Here is a 21,583-nt window from a genome sequence, read left to right as displayed (position 1 = left end):
ATCAAGTCTAGTTCAAGGAGCCCAAAACACATAAAACCTCAAATGTTCAACTCACTCTTATAAATAGGAGTTTCCTGCATCATTTGTAGGGAGGAGAGGAGAAACAGACGTCAAAACCTAAACCTCTCAAATCTCTCCCTGCCAGTCAAGTCACAACTCTCTCCCTAGAGGAAGAACATCAAGCATTCAAATCGACGTGCCGTTCCATTCTAGAAGATCGCCTTGGACGAGATCAAGCCTGGAGGCCCTTATTCAAGAAGATCAAACCAGTTCGTGAGCAACACCAAATCAACCTCAAATAATCCCGGTGAAAAAAGAACAACAAGCATACAAAACTGACGTGCCGTTTTATTTCTACATCAACATTCTTGAACGAGATCATGTCCAGAGGCCCTTATTCAAGAAGATCAAAGTTCGTGAGCAACACCAAATTAACATCAAATAATCTCGGTGGAAAAAGAACAACAAGCATACAAATCTGACGTGCCGTTGTAACACCCCGACAATTCTCCTCTTTTTAGATAACCTTTTTTATAAATATAACTATAGAGAATTATCAAAGTATTATCGCCCGTGTGAAAACGTAACGGCTTATTCAGAATTTTGTAGCGGAAAACATAGAACTAACTTTAGGTTTATAAATAATCAATTACAGAGTTAATCCCCAAAAACCAATCAACGAAAATAAAGTAATGTAGATAGTACGACAAGTTTAAAGTCCAATTTAACAAACCCAAGTCACTTAGCAAATCAAAATAAATACAAGCTCTCTAATCTCGATCCCAATGATGCATCATCTTCAAACCTGTAGATGGGCAACGCTTATTGATCCTTAGAGACTGCTCACCAAAAATGGTTCATCACAGGATCAATAAGGCATAGTCATGATCAACACACACAAACAAAGCACGTAATCAGAAAAGCTGAGTACTACATATTAAATCAATAATAATTCTAACATGATTCTATTAAGCGAACAATCCTAACATGATACTAATAAAACATAAGTAAGGGAAACCAAAACATATTAAGTTGAAGACCACACTGGACTAAACTTTTATAATCATTAACATCATTTTAATTGAAATAGTCAATGGAATGAGTTGTCTACTAGAAACCTTCACTAAGGAAGACGAGGTACGGGCGCGACTCCGTAACCCCAATGACCTGCGATATCGAGGAACTTTTGAAAAAAATAGAACCGGTGATCAATCCGGCCCCAGAAAAAGCCATAGGCGACCCATGACCCCAACTCCTGATTGTTCGTCACTTCAGACGTGCACAGTTTAAATCCATTGCTACTCAGTTTCACTTTACATGATTTACAGATTCATATTCTGTTATGACTCAACAATCACATAAACCATACAATCAACAAGTATTCGCAAATGTTTTTATCTTGGACTTAAATAAGTGATCACAAAGCTGTCAATCAAGAATTCATTCCAATTAATTCAATCCTTCCCTTAATAATGGCTAACCCCTTGATATGGGTATAAAGTTTCAACTTACTAAACAAGGTCATCGGCCCTCATAAAGTAGTGAAATGCTTAAAAAGGGAACAACGATCAATCGATCTAAACCAATATATATGAAATAATATAATGTTCCCAACCAACATGCTTCCATCAATCATCCACGCTAACATGTTATAATTCTCATAATAAAATCCATATTCAACACGTTCATCCAACAGCATTAAACATGTAAATTTTAACATAACCAAGTTCAAAGGCATAACATAACCAAGTTCAAAGACATAACAACATGGTTTCAACATAAGGACACATCCCCAAGCACACAGGTATGTACGTATGTAATACCCCGAATTTTTAAAACTCGATTAATTATGCTTAATTATTTTTATTTAATTTAAAAACGTTTTAAATCCTAATTTCGAACTTTATTTTAATTAACGAAGTTTTATTTCACTTGAATTTTTAATATTGTTACACGAATTACTATTTTTAAATTTTATAATTTAATTTCATATTTACGAGCTTAACGACCTTTTTTATTAATTATTTTCTGATTTTTAATAATTTTGAACGTTCTTATTAACAAGAAATGTTATGTGAAAACTAAATTTATTTTATTAGCACTTTATAAAATAAATAAATAAATAAGTTATTTCGGAAATTAATTTTACTCAAGGTCACTTTTCCATTTTCGTTTGATGTCCAAAAATAGCAATAAAAATTCTGAAAATTGTCCAACTTTTCATATTTACCAAAATGCCCCTCTTTGACTCATTGAAAACCAAAACCAAATCAACTCTTTCCTCTCTTCTTCTCTGCCATGAGCCTCAGCATTTGGCAACCATGAAACTTGCCACCTATCTCACCTACTAGCTCTAGCCTTGCTGATTCACTCATCTACAATCACTAGATTTCATTACTCATCACCTACTTTTCTCTATTTTCTTACATTTGTCAACTTAAACTTTTGTAATTGAGAACATCAATTACGTAAATGGGAAACTTCTTATTGTTGTAGATAGCTCCTCAAATTGTCATGAATTATGCATAATCAAACCACATCAATTTCAGTTTCCACCATTGAAAACTATGAGGCTTTTCGCCATTTACTACCTTTATTTTTGCTTTGAACCACCACCACCATTAACAACCACCGACACCACCACTACCCGACCACCACCACAATCAAATTTCGCCGCCTCCCTCCTCTCCGTCGACCCTCTCCTCCTGCTCCCAGAACCGACCAAGCAGCACCACTCCCTTCTCCCCAATTCCGCCCGCATTTTTCTCTCCCCTGCCTCTCTTTCCGCGGCGATGTCACCCCACCACCCTCAGCGCCGCCATACTGGCGTGCTGCTTCTTCCTCGCCGGTGCTCCTCCCTCCTCCAGCCACGGACCACCGCCCAACCTCCTCCCTTGTTCTCCTTCCTCTCGTGCCCCCCTGCTTCCCCTTTCCACTTGCCTCTGCTTTGCCTTGCATTCCAGGAAGCAGGAACCACTTTCCCATTTAGGAACGCTGGTTTTAATTCCCTCAAGCCCAACCCTTTTGTTTGGCCCAATATTCCAAAGTAAGCCCAATATTCCAAAACACTCATGTTAATATTTCATGAAAATCAATTGTTATTTATTTTAATCATCTAAATTTAAATGATAATTTCAGATTTATATTTTGGCTGAAATTTTGATTTAAATAATATTTTTGTTAATTTATGTAATTAAATAATATTCCATCGATTTATGAAATGATGTTCCTAAATGATGTTCCTGAAATGATGTTCCTAAAATGATATTACTGAAATGATGTTTCCAAAATAATGCTTCTGAAATGACAATTTATTAAATGTTTTACTATATTCTATTCTCCCTGTTTATTAAATAAAAAATGAATTGAAATGATGTTACGATGCTAGGGTAACTCGTTACTGAGTCTTCGGCTCACCGTTTTGTTTTCTGTTTTAGGTACTGTTGGGGACCATGAAAACGAGTAGTGGCAAGGATTTCACTTTAGCAATGTTCACCTAAGTTAATGTTAAGTTGTAACTAGTTTAAGTATGACTCTTGATTAAGCTATGTACTTGGATTAAGGAATTAATAGGATTATTATATTATTTGGAGATTTAATGGTAATTAATATGATAGTTGCCTTGTAATTCCCAAGAGGGAGTTACGGCAGGTAATGTCCCGATCGAATTAGGTTAATTCCGCTGCCAATTATGCTTTAATACTTGAATTAGAGGTCGGGGCGTTACAACGTACCTTGTATAGACAAACTGATAGGCCACTTTAACACTTTCAAAAGTCTCCTAAAGAGAATTCTCCGCCTAAAACAATCAACAAGGATTCCCAATCAACTTCTAATCATTCACAACAATAACAAAGCATTCTAAATGCATCCTAAACATATTTAGAACCTCCCCCAATATCAAAACTTGGATATTTGATTTCCTAGCATCATAATTATTGAATTAATGATTGAAATTCGTTGAAAACTCTTCAAAACATTATACTTTAAATTTTCGGCAATATAAACGCGTTTAAAACTTCGCCAAGACCAATTCTTAGAACATTGAAACAATAAATTTAGTAATCCCTAATCATCCTTCCATGATTTAAAACCATTAAAGACTTAAAATTCATGCTTTAAATAATTAAAAATCATTATTTCAATGCATTTATATAATCTGAACATTAAATATATTATTTAAACATAATATATAAATCTGAAAATTCTAATTAAATCATAAAAACGTATAATTTAAATTCACGAACATAATTTAAATTATTAAAACGTAATTAAATTCATTAATCAGTTTAGGGTTTAAGGATTAATCAAAAAGGGAAGAGAGAACACGGTGGTTGGACGGCGGCGCAAGGACGACTCGGTGGCTGTGGAACAAACCGAGTCATTCAATAAGGATTGAAAATCAAGAACGAACGAGAAAGAAAATTAAAAACGAAAGAGAAACAAGGGAAACGAAAGAGAAGAAGAGGAGGGAGGCACTACTGTGCTGGACGGCTGGGCTGGGGAGGTCGCTGGTGGTTGTGCGGCGCGGCTGGGTCGACGACGGCTGAGGCAAGGGGCGGACACAACAACAACAATGGAGGTAGGGTTGAGGGTTCTGTTTTACGTGAAAGTGAAGGAGGAGGGAAGGTTTTGGTGTTTTGAGGATTTCACGTGAAATTGAAAAGTAAAGGGAGGAGAGGTTTTGGGTTTTATTATTTTGGGTTTCACCCAATTGGGCTAGAATTTTGACTCCAAAATGGTTAGGATTGTTTTTCCAAATTCAACCGAACATGTTTTCGTAATTCGAATTCTTTTCAACGTAAAATTCTAAAATTATTTTTGATTTCATAAATCGTTAAAAATATTCAAAATGTAATAAAATAAATATACGTTGATTATATATTTATTTCTAAAATTCATAATTCTTATTTAAATATATTAACTATACGTTAAAATATATAAATAATGTCTGTAAATTTACGGGGGATTACAACCGTTCTATTTCTACATCAACATTATTGAACGAGATCAAGCCCGAAGACCCTCATTCAAGTACAAATCAATTCAGTCTATGAACCAAGTCAAATTCAAAGTGGAGATCGAATCAGAGGATCGAACATTAGAGATTGTACCAAAAACTTCAGAAATTAATAAAATTATTTTGTTCACGTTATTTTGAGTATGTTATTTTGCAGGCTTGAAATTTGTGTTTACAATGTCGTATGACTTTAATCAATTAATTAATTTGATTATAAAAAAAAAAGAAACCAATTGCTAATTAAATAGTTACTGGCCTGGCCGGTCCCTCATTTGTAACTTCCGTCACACACCGACAGTGGCAGAACTATTTAAGTGCCCCTTGTCACGCGACACGACAAAAAAAATAAAAAAAATAACAAACAAACAAAAAAGAAACTGGGAGCTAACAGGCCTATTATAATTGAAAATTGGTCTTATATAGCTTATTTAAGCTAATTTGCTTGGCCAATCTAATTTATTATTTTCACTCTATTAGTGTAACACCCCGACTTCTAAACACCATTAATTAGGTTAATTATCTTTAATTAGCAGCGGAAACCCTAATTTAGTCGGAGCGTCACTTGCCGTATCTCCCTCGTGGGAAATACAAGGCGACATAACCTTTTTACGTTTACTGACTACTGTTGAGTAACAGTAATTATACTTCACTTCGATTAATTCTTTAAAATTTACATTGAAATTTAAGTAAACCTTAATAAATATTGCTAACAAGTTTAAACATTAATTTAAAAATCTAACTCAAATCGTGAAATCAAACTTAGAGTTTAATTAATACATCCCTTTATTACTAATGACATAGTTATCTTTATTAAACATCGATCGTGAATTTGATGGTTGCATCCTCACTCTAAGGCATCCCATGATTTTTTTCGTACCTAAAACAAAAGCAACATCGTGAGCCGAGGCCCAGTAACATACTACCCTAACAGCGTAAACTCATTTCAATTCATTTTATTTACTTTGCAATCAGGGAGAATAGAACATAGTAAAACATTTTCATAAATGCAATAAAACATCATTTATAACTTGAAACTTTGATAGTTCCCATTATCTTTCATAAAACCTTCTTTTTACTTGGTAACTGACAAGTTAGCCTTGTGGGACGTCTCCCACCTTGCGATAGTCCTCAAGGAGCACTCTCCCTTGTTGGACATACGCCCGTACCTAAATAGTTTTTTTTTTTTTTTAGCTTGCGGTAACCCTCAAGGAGCACTCTCCCTTGTTGGGTGTCCCGCGGTACGGCGGTACGTGCACGACCTAGAAATAGTAACCCCACTAACTGCCAGAACCGATTACACTTTTATTTATCATGTTTCGTATCTTATTCGTAACTCATCATTCTTATAAAATCATTCATAAGCACATTTGAATATCATCATGCATAAAACACACTTTATAAACACAATTCATATCCCACAATCCATTAAAGCATATCATTATAAACATATTTCATAAATTCATAAAACACGGTTCATAAGGGGATTGTGGGTGTTAACAATAGATGTTACCTCAACCGTAGTTTATACTTCCTGTTCGATGGATCATTCGTACGTCCTGAGCTTCAAGTCCGATTCTTTCAGAATATTAAATTAATGAATTAGTTATTGAAAAGATAAATAATCTCAAATCGATATTTATAAATCATAATGAATTTATAATGAATTTTAATAAAAAGTATAATTTTATAATTTAACGAAAATATTACTAAACGAAATTTAAATCGAAATATATATATATATATATATATATATATATATCTTTTCAATAATATTTTTAAATAATATTTTTTTTATGTAAATCGATTTATGAAATATATATATATATATATATATATATATATATATATTTCATAAATCGATTTACATAAAAAAAATATTATTTAAATTCCATTTTTGATTTATAAAGCTAGTAAATTTATTATTTTTTTGTAATCAATAATTAAACCTGAAAAACAATAAGTAATTTTATTAGTAAATAATTATATAGTACAAATTTATTATAATATAAATATTGATTAATTGACATCTGAAAATTTATAATTGCCTTACCAAAAGCCCAAGAGTTTAGAATTGGGCCAGCTTTGATTTGGGTTTATTAAAGCAAGCAAACAAGATCAGGCATTTGGTTTTTGGTTTTTCTGAAAGTCGACCAAAGAGGGAAGGGGGGGTGCGAAACAGGGCACGAACAGGGGAGGGCAGCGCACGAAGGAGGAGGGAAGCACGAGGAGGAAGGAGAGGGAAGATGGTGGTCGGCGGCGCAGCAGGGACGCGCCGGAGAGACGGTGGTGCTGGTGTGGTTTCGCGGCGGTGAAACAGCAAGGAAGGGGGAGGTTTGTGCGAAAAGAAGAGGAGGGCAGGGGACTTTTGTGAGGTGGCTTAGGTGGTTCAAGGGGTGCGGTGGCTGCGCAAACAAGAAGGGAGGTGGAGCGTGGTGGCACGGCGGTGCCTGTGGCGGAGCGAAGAGGAGTGCAAGGCAGAGGTGGGGTGCGAAAACTAGGAAGCAGGGGAGTTTGAGTGGGGTATTTGGGTCGGGTTCTTACCGGCGATGAAGGTAGGTAGGGTGAGCAATGATGGTAGGGAGGCGGCGGTGATTGACGGTGGTTGGTCTTGCGGTGGCGGAACAGTAAGGGAAAGGGAGAGGGAGTACGAACAGGGGAGGGGAAGCAGGGAATGCGGGGGTGTTTGTGGTGGCTACAAGGTGGCGTTGGTGGTTGTTGCATGGTTGAGATGTTGGTGCTGGGCAGCAGATAATGGTGGTGGTGGACGGTGGTTGTCACGGTGGTTTCAGTGATGGTGGTGATTGATTGCTTGAATCAGAGAAGAGAGAAAAAGAAGTGGAATTGGTCTCTTGTTTTTGCAAATGGAAATTCTGAAATTGTTGAATTTGTAAAGGATTGAAGTGGAAGAAGCAAACTTGATTTTTGTTTTGAATGGAGACTGAAATGAGGGAAGAAGGAAGGAAGGAAATTTCCTCCTTACTTTGTACGTGGGGAGCAAGGAAGAGAAGAAAGGGAAATGGAATCTTGGTGCTCCAAGGGCATTTTCGTAATTTCACATGGTTGACTAAAATTCAGAAATTCTGTTTCTATTTTTGGAAATTACTAAAAATAGAAATGTTTAATTAAAACAAAGTCTCGTAAAATATATCGTTAACGAAAAATAAATAAATTTTCGTTTATAAATTTATCGTTTAAAATAAATCGTAAAATCGTTTAAAATAACGAAATTTTTAAATTATTTCTAATAATTAAAACGAAATTACGTTAATAAAATATCATTAATTTTAATAAATCGAGTTTAAAAATTTCGGGGTATTACATTCTTACCCCCTTAGAAAAAGTTTCGTCCTCGAAACTTGAATTGATTGTTGAAAGTCGAATATATTTGAATAAAAGTACGATATTTTATTTTAAAACAAAGATCTCACAATTTCATTCCAATTCCGACAATGTCTAGCTTTCATTCCACCATCTTTTTTAATGACTCCGCTTCAACTCGAGACCTAGAATCGAAGAGTAAAGAATACAAAAGGGGCAAAATTATATGTTGATCTTAATCGTCATTAAGGTCAATTATATTCCGCCATCGTCTTTTGTATCTCTACTTTACTTCATAAAATAGGATCGAGGAGCAAAGAACATAAAAAAAAGGGCAAACTTGTTAGCGTAGACTAGGCTCCCATTTTTCTTTGTGAGATCCCGTTTGAAAATACTTTCCACCAAAAATAGTAATTTTTAATGCAAAATTATAATTTTGAAGATATATAATGAAAATAAATATTCATCTAACAATTTTAATAGCCAGGTAATTTGTAAAAATTATTTATTATAACAATCTCGTTCTCTGAGCTCAGGAGAACTTCCATCGAAGGCGGCTTCCATGTAAAAAGATTAGTTATTACCAATGCAATCATGACATCATAAACATAATCCATAAAGTATATCATAATTCAAAAATTGAAATTTCACTTTCAACATAAGCATAACATTCATATTATAATCATTTGATCTAACACACGAGCATGGTTGATTCATAACACGTTTACATAAAACATCGCGATTAGTACATTATATCATTCTTAGGCGACTATTTGGAGATATTGCGTTTTCGTTTGTTCTTGAGCTTCCTTGCTGCAGGAATCTTTTTGTTGACTTTCTTTATTCGATTCGTTTTGATTTCGATCTCCGCTATTTTCTTCTACGTTGAATAACTTCGTTGACTACGTTCGTTGCAGGGGTTCGAGTCAATCACGTGATAGAAAATACATCGTTGGACATACGACTTCGGTCGTTACTTATTCTTAGTATTTCAGGTAGACAACCCTCGTATTTCGCGGATAATGCTAAGTCATCAAATGTGCCTTTATCAGAAACAATCTATCTTCAAGAAAACTTAGTTCAGACTACCTGGTTTTATAGACATGTCATTTTGTCGATTTTCTATTCTCAATTTCATTGCATTCCTCAATCATTCATAACTCATTTCGAATTTCATAACATTCATTGATATCATCAACCTGATACCCAGACTAATTCTAGATAACTCATTTTGGTAGAATCCTCAAAGCTTTATATGCAAACTCAATTTCGTCTTTTCGATCACCACCAAAACATGTTTTCCCATAACATTTTGCAAACCTTAAATTATCTCACTTAGCTTTCTTTATGGAGATTATCAAGCATCCTTTCAGATAAATACATAAAAACAATCCTTATAAATTATGCGGAATGGTAATCTAAGAATCGATTTCAATCATAACTTCAATGCTTTAAACCTCGATTTAATTGTTGATTCGCCACTTACGAAATACAAACTCATGCTCTTTCGATACTCTATCATTCAATCTTTTGATATACTAATTCCTGATAACTCCTTTTGATAACATCCTCAAAATCTTATTCATATGTCAACTAAAACGGGTCTTCTACCCTAACTCATGTGGTTCATAACGTTTATGTATAACTTCTTAGCTTCCTTAATAGAGGCATATCAATCATCTTTTAGATACTAGACTTTTGTACTTATACACCAAAATATTTATCATGGATAACACGGGAAGGTAACCCTAGAATCAATTTCATTCATAATTTGAACACTATAAACCTATAATAACCTTAACTTAATTAGTGATCCACCACTCGTGAAATACAACCTTATGCTCGTTTGATACATAAACATTTATACTATCCTTAAAGATTCCATAACCATAAAAATTCCTCAAAACAATTCATATCCACAAAATCTTTGTGTTCGCACCGTGCTTTAGCTTAACTTCTTTCAAGAAAACAGTAATGCTTAAACTTTGCCTAGTCTGTCTAGGGTAGGAAACTCATAACATGATAAACATGAAAACATGGGAAGTTCGGATCCAAAGCGAGAGAGATAAATTAAAATAATACCAATGTTGGCGCCATCGTGAATGTTGCGCTTGTTGTGAGCTTCGTTCATGGCATCGTTAATGCCCTCGACAATCGATATTTCGCATAATATATTCAATCAGGAAAACATAAATAACAGGAGAATAAATCCCTTTAATCCCATTCCTACACTCACACTCATTCCATTTTAACTTGAATTGATTTTAACATATTCTTTTTAACTTATTTCTTGAAACTCTTCGCTTAAAACCTATTGAATTTTATTACGTGCAAAACCCGTAAGTTTTAGCACTTATGGCCCAGAACCTTGGCTCTGAATACCAAACTGTAACACCCCGGCTTCTAAACACCATTAATTAGGTTAATTATCTTTAATTAGCAGCGGAAACCCTAATTTAGTCGGAGCGTCACTTGCCGTATCTCCCTCGTGGGAAATACAAGGCGACATAACCTTTTTACGTTTACTGACTACTGTTGAGTAACAGTAATTATGCTTCACTTCGATTAATTCTTTAAAATTTACATTGAAATCTAAGTAAACCTTAATAAATATTTCTAACAAGTTTAAACATTAATTTAAAAATCTAACTCAAATCGTGAAATCAAACTTAGAGTTTAATTAATACATCCCTTTATTACTAATGACATAGTTATCTTTATTAAACATCGATCGTGAATTTGATGGTTGCATCCTCACTCTAAGGCATCCCATGATCTTCTTCGTACCTAAAACAAAAGCAACATCGTGAGCCGAGGCCCAGTAACATACTACCCTAACAGCGTAAACTCATTTCAATTCATTTTATTTACTTTGCAATCAGGGAGAATAGAACATAGTAAAACATTTTCATAAATGCAATAAAACATCATTTATAACTTGAAACTTTGATAGTTCCCATTATCTTTCATAAAACCTTCTTTTTACTTGGTAACTGACAAGTTAGCCTTGCGGGACGCCTCCCACCTTGCGATAGTCCTCAAGGAGCACTCTCCCTTGTTGGACATACGCCCGTACCTAAATAGTTTCTTTTTTATTAGCTTGCGGTAACCCTCAAGGAGCACTCTCCCTTGTTGGGTGTCCCACGGTACGGCGGTACGTGCACGACCTAGAAATAGTAACCCCACTAACTGCCAGAACCGATTACACTTTTATTTATCATGTTTCGTATCTTATTCGTAACTCATCATTCTTATAAAATAATTCATAAGCACATTTGAATATCATCATGCATAAAACACACTTTATAAACACAATTCATATCCCACAATCCATTAAAGCATATCATTATAAACATATTTCATAAATTCATAAAACACAGTTCATAAGGGGATTGTGGGTGTTAGGAATAGATGTTACCTCAACCGTAGTTTATACTTCCTGTTCGATGGATCGTTCGTCCTGAGCTTCAAGTCCGATTCTTTCAGAATATTAAATTAATGAATTAGTTATTGAAACGATAAATAATCTCAAATCGATATTTATAAATCATAATGAATTTATAATGAATTTTAATAAAAAGTATAATTTTATAATTTAACGAAAATATTACTAAACGAAATTTAAATCAAAATATATATATATATATATATATATATATATATATATATATATATATATATATATATATATATATATATATATATATATATATATTTCATAAATCGATTTACATAAAAAAAATATTATTTAAATTCCATTTTTGATTTATAAAGCTAGTAAATTTTTTTTTTTTTTTGTAATCAATAATTAAACCTGAAAAACAATAAGTAATTTTATTAGTAAATAATTATATAGTACAAATTTATTATAATATAAATATTGATTAATTGAAATCTGAAAATTTATAATTGCCTTACCAAAAGCCCAAGAGTTTAGAATTGGGCCAGCTTTGATTTGGGTTTATTAAAGCAAGCAAACAAGATCAGGCATTTGGTTTTTGGTTTATCTGAAAGTCGACCAAAGAGGGAAGGGGGGGGGTGGTGCGAAACAGGGCACGAACAGGGGAGGGCAGCGCACGAAGGAGGAGGGAAGCACGAGGAGGAAGGAGAGGGAAGATGGTGGTCGGCGGCGCAGCAGGGACGCGCCGGAGAGACGGTGGTGCTGGTGTGGTTTCGCGGCGGCGAAACAGCAAGGAAGGGGGAGGTTTGTGCGAAAAGAAGAGGAGGGCAGGGGACTTTTGTGAGGTGGCTTAGGTGGTTCAGGGGGTGCGGTGGCTTAGGTGGTTCAGGGGGTGCGGTGGCTGCGCAAACAAGAAGGGAGGTGGAGCGTGGTGGCACGGCGGTGCCTGCGGCGGAGCGAAGAGGAGTGCAAGGCAGAGGTGGGGTGCGAAAACTAGGAAGCAGGGGAGTTTGAGTGGGGTATTTGGGTCGGGTTCTTACCGGCGATGAAGGTAGGTGGGGTGAGCAATGATGGTAGGGAGGCGGTGGTGATTGATGGTGGTTGGTCTTGCGGTGGCGGAACAGTAAGGGAAAGGGAGAGGGAGTACGAACAGGGGAGGGGAAGCAGGGAATGCGGGGGTGTTTGTGGTGGCTACAAGGTGGCGTTGGTGGTTGTTGCGTGGTTGAGATGGTGGTGCTGGGCAGCAGATAATGGTGGTGGTGGGCGGTGGTTGTCACGGTGGTTTCAGTGATGGTGGTGATTGATTGCTTGAATCAGAGAAGAGAGAAAAAGAAGTGGAATTGGTCTCTTGTTTTTGCAAATGGAAATTCTGAAATTGTTGAATTTGTAAAGGATTGAAGTGGAAGAAGCAAACTTGATATTTGTTTTGAATGGAGACTGAAATGAGGGAAGAAGGAAGGAAGGAAATTTCCTCCTTACTTTGTACGTGGGGAGCAAGGAAGAGAAGAAAGGGAAATGGAATCTTGGTGCTCCAAGGGCATTTTCGTAATTTCACATGGTTGACTAAAATTCGGAAATTCTGTTTCTATTTTTGGAAATTACTAAAAATAGAAATGTTTAATTAAAACAAAGTCTCGTAAAATATATCGTTAACGAAAAATAAATAAATTTTCGTTTATAAATTTATCGTTTAAAATAAATCGTAAAATCGTTTAAAATAACGAAAATTTTAAATTATTTCTAATAATTAAAACGAAATTACGTTAATAAAATATTATTAATTTTAATAAATCGAGTTTAAAAATTTCGGGGTATTACAATTAGTCTATCTATTATCTTGAAATTTTATAAGTTTAAAGCTAGTTCTTAGCTAAACCATTGGAGATGCTCTAAAATACCCCGCACAAGCCAACTATAAATATCAAATTCTTTAGAGAACATAAGAGACCAGACCTTTGAAACATATGGTCTTCTTAAAGTTTTGAAGAAAAAACCAACCACGCCTTTAAAATTCAATTTTAAAAACCTAAAACACCCGGTATCTTAAATTGATTTATTCATTCCAAAATTCACAAGAAACCCGTAGATAATAGGTGTAATAGTATTGTAGGTATTTGATCGTAAATATGAATATTTATAACTTTTGAGATGCATTATAGTTTTACGTTTTTTTAATATATATTGTGAGTTGTAACGACGGTAATGCAACACCCAATTTTTTTTAATACGCCACTTCACACCGGTTATGCGAACATACAGGGGTTGCATGCTTTTTTAACTATGTTACTATGACAGAGTATTATACTTCATCCGGTCTTATTTACATGATACAAATGAGTTTTAGCTCATTTGACTTACGTTTTTTATTTACACTTAAGAAAAAAGAAAGTCGTGAGGGGTCTTATTATATTCGTCTAAATAAATATTTTTTAAATATTAACTTTTTATACGGAGTAACTTTTTCTTATCCATAATGGTAGATATTAATGTTTGAAATTGTGCATTGACAAACGTGCCTAAATAATCGTGTCATTTAAAAAAGAACAAATGAAATATAAATGTAGGTCATGATGCATTACCCCTTTTTTGCACATTACATAATAATAAAAAAAAATAACCGACTATAGTGTCAAATAAAAGTAATCAAAGACCCGTTTCAAATTCTTAACTATTTATATACTTCCTCCGTTTTATTTTTAGTTGTAACATTTTTTTTTCACGTTTGTCAATACATAGCTTGAACAATCAGTATTTTTAATTGTCGACAAGTAAAAATGGTAACAAAATTGATTTCCGCAAAATATACATTAAGACGAGTATAACAAAATCCCACATTAATGTGTTTCAGTATTTGATTATAAAATAAACAAAGTAGATTATATGAACAGTGCAAAAAGCAGAGTGTTGCAACTATTTTGAAACGATGGTAGAACTTACTCCCTCCGTCCCATAATACTCGACCCGGTTTGACCGGCACAGAGTTTAAGGGACTTTAATTGACTTATTTAATTTAATAGGTAGTAGTTGATAGTGGGGTATTATTTTAATGTAATTAGTGGGAGGTGGGTTAAGAGGTGGGGTTGAATTTTTAATTATTTTTTGTACGGAGTAAGGGGTAGGTGGGTTAATAGGGGTGGAGTGAGAAATAATATAATATTGTTAGAATATTTCCATTTTAGAAACATGTCAAGTATTAAAGGACGGCCCGATAAGGAAAACAGGTCAAGTATTCCGGAACGGAGGGAGTATTCCCTTTGTCCCTAATTTTTTTTCCCATATATCATCAATGGATATCCCTATTTGTTGTTCCCATACCTTATTTGGTTTATGGTCCCCATATATTTTTCCTCACACACAATTATGTAACTTAACTAAAAGACAAATCTACTTACCAATTTGCTTTTGAATATACCCAACTAGTTTTTGAAGCCCGTACAATACACGAGCTTCATTTTATTTTTTATTATTAGTTACTTTATACTTATATTATTAGGTGACGTTTCGAGTAACGTACAAGTTCCCTTTTTATTTTTTGTATATGCATGAGTGTTATTTTATTTTTTATGTTCTTCCCCACCACTCAATTAGCATAATACTCAAATTTTAGGGAACAAAATAAGAAATCGAATAGGTAAGTGAAATAAAATAAATTTTATTTTTCATTGGCCGAAATCAATAGATTTCCTACATGAAACTCTAATAATTCGAGGGAGGCTACATCGCTGGTGGACAACGGCATAATTACCCCATACCCGGGATAAAATGGTATTTTCCCTTCATGAGTTGAAAAGTCAAACAAAGTACTAAGTATCGGCAACAATGACAGTAATTAGAACAACAATGACAGTATTTTAATACAATAATGACAATATTTATGCAAACGATGACAATACTTATATAACACTTTATACATACTTTTACCCATTCATTTAATATGAAACACTTTTATCCATTCATTTAAGTGGTCTCTTTACTTTTTATATTTCATTACAGTTGTATACATAATTTCTTTTTTTGGGTGATTGTGACAGTATTTTAATACAATAATAACAGTATATAACAATGACAATACTTATATTACCGTTGACATTATATAACAAATTTGCAGCACTTTTACACATTTATTTAAGGGTGAGCCATCTTTTTTTTTTTTTAGGTAGGTATGGGGTCGTTATTGTACGGGGTGTCCAGCCGGCACCACTGGGTACCGGCAGAACTCCCCGTAGGTAAACTTCAACCAACTTCAACCTGCAGGTAATTTGGTCATCTTAGGTAAACAGAACCTACCGGCAGTATTTGAGGAACCTTACCGGCGTTATCACAGAGGACAACCAACCAAGGGTCACTATCAACAGGTTGTTATCCAACCACAAGGGACCCACCTGATCGTACCCTTGGATTGGTCTATATAAGGAGCACCTCATTTATTGCTATGAGGTACACAAACACTTAAACACACTTCTTTCTTACTCTTTGATTATCTCTTAATCACCTCTCAATCTCTCAGTAATCTTACTTAGGCATCGGAGGGGGGGATCCTCGAACCACCCCCGAGGCTAGTTAATCTATTCTGTTGTGCAGATACCAACCGGCACCCTCAACAGGAATCAAGTATCCCACAGTCAGCTGTTCTCATTCCACACCCGGAACAATTGGCGCTAGAAGGAGGGGACCTCATCCCTTGTAAAGGTAGAACAGTCAGTATGGATCTCTCACTGAAAGACGGTAAAAAATCAAAGAAAAGCCAGGAAAAAGCAACAACTCCGCAATCGGCGGGAACCTCCAAATTCCAACCCTCACTTGTAAACCCAGCCCATCCATTGCAAGCGCAACCAATTCTAAGCCCAGTGACAAAAAACACCCCGTTACCGGCGCAAAAAGAGTTCACAGTAGAAGATGATGATGAGTTAGAAATGGAAAGCCCTGTCAGAGAGCAACCAAAAACACCCTTAGAACAGACGTTGCAGGAGCGCCTGTCTCCCCTATCGGAAGTATTCACTGGAGAGCAGTTGAAAACATTGTCGGCGGTCATGACCGCTTTATCTGAATTACCGGCCGCCCAGCAGCCAGGTTCAGTCGGCAGTCTAAGAAAGACCAAGTCGGCAAATCCCCACCTGCCTGTTAAGGATCTCTTAACCGCACTAAATCAAGAAAACACCACGGAAAAAAGAAAGCGCTCGGATCCACCGGAAACAGAATGGCATGAAACAGAGCAAATCCCCACCACAGAATATGAGCGAAGAGCGCCGGTTCTACAGGTAGCTAGACGGCAGACAATCCAGCCAAAAGACTCTCCCCTGTGCCGAGAAATCCTTGAAGAAAGGATGGAAAAGATAAAAATCCCGACAGGAAGATACGATGGGACAACGGATCCGGAGGATCACTGCACCACATTCGAACAACACATGATGATGTACACAGATTCTGACGCCATGTGGTGCAAGGTGTTCCCATCCACACTCTTAGGAGTTGCAGCAAGCTGGTATAAGGGCATAGAGGCTCAGTCCATTTACAGCTTTCAACAGCTACAGGCGGCGTTTTTGTCACGATTTGTGAGCAAACAGAAGAGAAAGAAATCGTCGGGAGAGTTAATGTCGTTCGCTCAAAGAGATAGAGAGCCGTTAAGAGACTATCTCACCCGCTTTAACAACGAATCAATCACTATCCCCAACCTACAGCAGGAGGTCGCAGTTCTGGCTCTGATGAGGGGAATGCAAGAGTGTGAATTCAAGAAGTACCTCGGCCGGAAATCATACACTAATCTGGGCAACGTCCTAGACAAGGCAAATGAGTACATCAGGGGGGATGAAATGATGAAGATCTCCAGTGTAGCAATGGCAACCGGCGGAAATGCCGGATACAATCCAAACTATAACAACCCCTAGGCGGGAAGAGGAGCAAACAATTTTCACCAGAACAATAATCAGCAAGGGGCAAGCCAGAAAAACCAGAACAACAGAAATGCCAATCCACAGGGGCAAAGACCCCGACAGGATAGAAGGGAGTCCAGAGGACTCTTTGATAACTGCACACCGCTGAACACACCGCGGACGACAATTTACAACATAAACAACAAGATGGACGGTTGGAGAAGGCCGCCACCAATGTAGAGTAGGGAAAGAAATGTCAAAAAATTCTGCGACTTCCATAATGAGCACGGCCACCTCACAGAGGACTGCAGAGACCTCAAAGACAACATTGAGGATATGATCAGAAAGGGGTATTTTTCGCAGTATAGGGCGAGGCAGGGAAATGGTAACAACAACTCGGTGGGGGGAAACCCTGCCAATTCATACCGGCCACAACAGCAGCAAAATCAACAACAATACCCCAGAATCGAACAGCCATATCAGCCACCTAGAATTGAGCAAAGAAAACCGGAAACCAGTGCCAGAGCAGAACAGAGGGATGGCGGGAAAAAACCACCCGTATATGTAATCTCTGGCGGCCCAGTCCACGGAGGGACGATAAGCGACGCCAGCAGAAGTTTGGAGGAACACAGGCACATGGTAAACTATCACAACACAAGAGTGTGGCCGAACCCACCCAGCATACCAGTGATGACATTCTCGGAATCGGATTGCAGAGGCATCATTTTCCCGCATGATGACCCGCTAGTTCTAACAATTGACATAGCAAATGCCGATGTGAACCGAGAACTGGTAGACGGAGGTAGCTCAGCAAACATCATTTTCTGGGAAGCTTTCAAGCAGTTGCACATACCAGAGGAAGAGCTTCAAAGGGTGAGCTACCCAGTAATCGGTTTCTCAGGATCTACAGTGTATCCAGAAGGTAGCATACGACTGCCAGTGAAAATCGGAGAGGGGTCTGAGATGCGAGATCTCATGGTGGATTTCCTAATCATCAAAGTACCAGCGGCCTACAATGTGATCATCAGCCGTCCATTCATACACGACGCGCAGGCAGTAGTCTCCACCTATCACTTGACAATGATATATATGTCGAACCTGGAAAGGCCGACAAAGATAAGGGGGAGTCAGTTGGTGGCAAGATCCTGTTACTTGACTGCTTTGAGAACACCGGGAAGAATGGTCCCAGAAGTAAACTTGACCACTGAGCGGGCAAGGCAAGAAAAAAGGCCGCCAGGAAAGAAAAATGCGACGAAAAGAGGTCAAACTGACCTAGACATATAACACTTTGATGAAAGACCGGTAACAGCACCAAGACCAATGCTAGATGGTCTGACGGAGAATATTGAGCTGGAGGTCGGACAGCAGGATAGAACGGTCGTGATTGGTACAGAAATGGAGAGTGACATGAAGGTCAACCTCATAAGCTTGCTAAGAGAGCATGCGGACATCTTTGCATTCTCAGCAGATGAGATGCCTGGTATGGATCCAGAGATAATGGTCCATCGGTTAAACGCCGACAGAAATGTTAGGCCAGTACGGCAGAAAAAGCGTAACTTCTCCACGGAGAAAATGGCAGCAATACAAGAAGAGGTGGATAAACTGTTGGCGGCAGGTTTCATTGAGCCATGTGATTACCCTGAATGGTTGGCAAATGTAGTAATGGTAAAAAAGCCGAGTGGGTCATGGAGGATGTGTGTAGATTTCACCAACCTTAACAGAGCATGTCCGGAAGATTTTTACCCGCTGCCAAGGATTGATAGGCTGGTGGACTCTACTAGCGGCCACGCAATGCTCAGTTTCTTAGATGCTTTCTCAGGATATCACCAGGTCAGCCTGCATAAATCAGACAGAAAAAAGGCGGCTTTTATCACAGATGCAGGAGTTTTCTGCTACAAGGCAATGCCATTCGGGTTGAAAAATGCAAAGGCAACGTATCAAAGGCTGGTCGACAAGGTGTTTGCCGACCAAAAAGGCAGAAACGCGGAGGTCTATGTAGACGACTCTATCGTAAAAAGCCGGAAAGAGGAGGATCATATTACCGATCTCCGTGAAACTTTCGAGACTTTGAGAAAGTACAGGATGAAATTAAACCCGAAGAAATGCGTCTTCGGAGTAAGATCAGGAAAAATTTTGGGATTCTTAAGTCAGCGAGCGTGGCATAGACGCAAACCCAGAAAAAGTAGAAGCAATTATCAGTCTGCCGCAACCCAAAAGTGTAAAAGACATACAACGGTTGACAAGAAGAATGGTCGCCTTGAACAGATTTGTGAACAAGTCGGCAGATAAGCAGATGCCCTTCTTCACAACCTTGAGGCAAAACAAGAAATTCAAATGGTGGCCGGCAGAGCAAGAGGCTTTTGAATCTCTAAAAATTCACCTGAAGAACCTACCAACAATAGCAAGGGCAAATGAAGGCGGAAAATTACAATTGTACATATCGGCGTCGCCAAAAACAGTCGCAGCAGTACTGGTAGCCGAAACAGATAACAAAGTGCAGCAACCAGTATATTTTGTGAGCCATGTGCTAAACGGCCCAGAAACAAGATACACGTTGGTGGAGAAAATGGCATATGCAGTCCTTATCACGGCTAGACATTTAAGACCATACTTTGATGCACATACAATCGAAGTGTTGACAAACTTCCCTCTCGAAAAAGCCATTAGCAAGCTAGATACATCAGGCAGGCTGTTAAAGTGGGCAATAGAGCTGTCAGAATTTGACTTGGAATTCCGGCCAAGAACGGCAATCAAAGCCCAGGCATTGGCGGACTTCATAGTTGAAGCGTCATACCAAGAAGATGAAGTACAAGCTGAAGTAATGGGAAGTGTCAGTGGATGGTTCAGCTGCGCAGACAGGCAGTGGGGCCGGAATTATCATGAAATCGCCAGGAGGAGATATCTTTGAGTATGCTGTAAAATTTATGTTCGCCGCGTCAAATAATGAGGCAGAGTACGAGGCAGCAATCGTTGGCATCCAAATGTGCCTCGCAGCATATGCCAAAAGAGTAACACTGACAACAGACTCCCAGCTAGTAGCAAGTCAATTCAGCGGAGAATACGAGGCCAAAGAACCTTCGATGATAAAATACCTGGAAAAGCTGAAGTCAGTGTCGGCTCAGTTAGAGAAATTCGGTATTAATCTGGTACCCCGGGCAGAAAATACGCTGGCAGATGCGCTATCAAAGTTAGCAAGTTCGAATATCGCCGACTTAAAAAGAACAGTCATGATGGAAGTCATGAATAAGCGAAATACGAAGTCGGAAGAATTACGGGTCATGGCCATCACAACTACTACAGAGTGGTACGATAATATCCAAACATACATACAGACTGGAGCCCTACCAGAAGATTTGGCAGAAGCCAAAAAGACAAAAAGGGACGCGGTATGGTACATCATCCTGTGGGGACGACTGTACAAAAAGTTATTCAGCCTGCCATTGTTAAGGTGCCTGACAGCATTCGAGTCAGCAAGGCTGATCGAAGAAATGCACGAAGGGACATGTGGGAACCATGTCGGTGGAAAACCCCTTGCCATCATCTGCCAAAGACAAGGCTATTACTGGCCAACAATGTTAGAAGATTGTCGAGCATACGTAAAAAAGTGCGAGAAATGTCAAAAGTTTTCAGCTGTGATAAACTTGCCAGCTAATGATTTGATGCCCATTCTGAACCCAATCCCATTCGCGCAATGGGGAATGGATATTGTAGGACCATTCCTAATGGCAGCCGGAGGGCGCAAGTTCTTAATAGTAGCAGTGGACTACTTCACCAAGTGGATCGAAGCGGAGCCGGTAGCAAAAATAACGGCAAACCAGGTGAAAACATTTATATGGAAAAACATAATAACAAGATTCGGACTGCCGCAGGCGATAGTTTTTTTTATCATGGATCACAGTTTGATTGTGCACCCATACAATGCTTCCTGGGATTATACAGGGTAAAGTTAGCCCACTCATCAGTATGTCACCCACA

At 37.6% G+C, this 21,583-nt stretch overlaps 1 protein-coding gene and 1 long non-coding RNA gene across 2 annotated transcripts; one reads left to right on the top strand and one right to left on the bottom strand.

Moving 5' to 3' along the window:
• Window positions 1-2,282: 2,282 nt before the first annotated feature.
• On the top strand, window positions 2,283-3,592 carry LOC130461979 (uncharacterized). The gene is made up of 2 exons (XM_056830304.1): window positions 2,283-3,046; window positions 3,438-3,592. The coding sequence occupies exons 1-2, from the start codon at window positions 2,568-2,570 to the stop codon at window positions 3,454-3,456; spliced, it is 498 nt and encodes a 165-aa protein (XP_056686282.1). The 5' UTR covers window positions 2,283-2,567; the 3' UTR covers window positions 3,457-3,592.
• A 7,351-nt stretch (window positions 3,593-10,943) lies between these two features.
• On the bottom strand, window positions 10,944-12,327 carry LOC130462119 (uncharacterized). The gene is made up of 3 exons (XR_008922259.1): window positions 12,257-12,327; window positions 11,757-11,817; window positions 10,944-11,125 (listed from the first exon to the last, which is right to left on the bottom strand). It is a non-coding gene; the product is annotated as an uncharacterized lncRNA (long non-coding RNA).
• Between the last annotated feature and the right edge of the window lie 9,256 nt (window positions 12,328-21,583).

Source organism: Spinacia oleracea, chromosome 5 (assembly GCF_020520425.1).
Source record: "Spinacia oleracea cultivar Varoflay chromosome 5, BTI_SOV_V1, whole genome shotgun sequence".
Classification (NCBI taxonomy): Eukaryota; Viridiplantae; Streptophyta; class Magnoliopsida; order Caryophyllales; family Amaranthaceae; genus Spinacia; species Spinacia oleracea.
Note: the sequence above shows the minus strand (reverse complement) of the source record. Positions and strands in the feature narration are given on the sequence as shown.

What these genes read in the sequence shown, in the direction of transcription:
- LOC130461979 (XM_056830304.1), top strand. Translation starts at nt 2,568, where the DNA reads ATGAGGCTTTTCGCCATTTACTACCTTTATTTTTGCTTTGAACCACCA.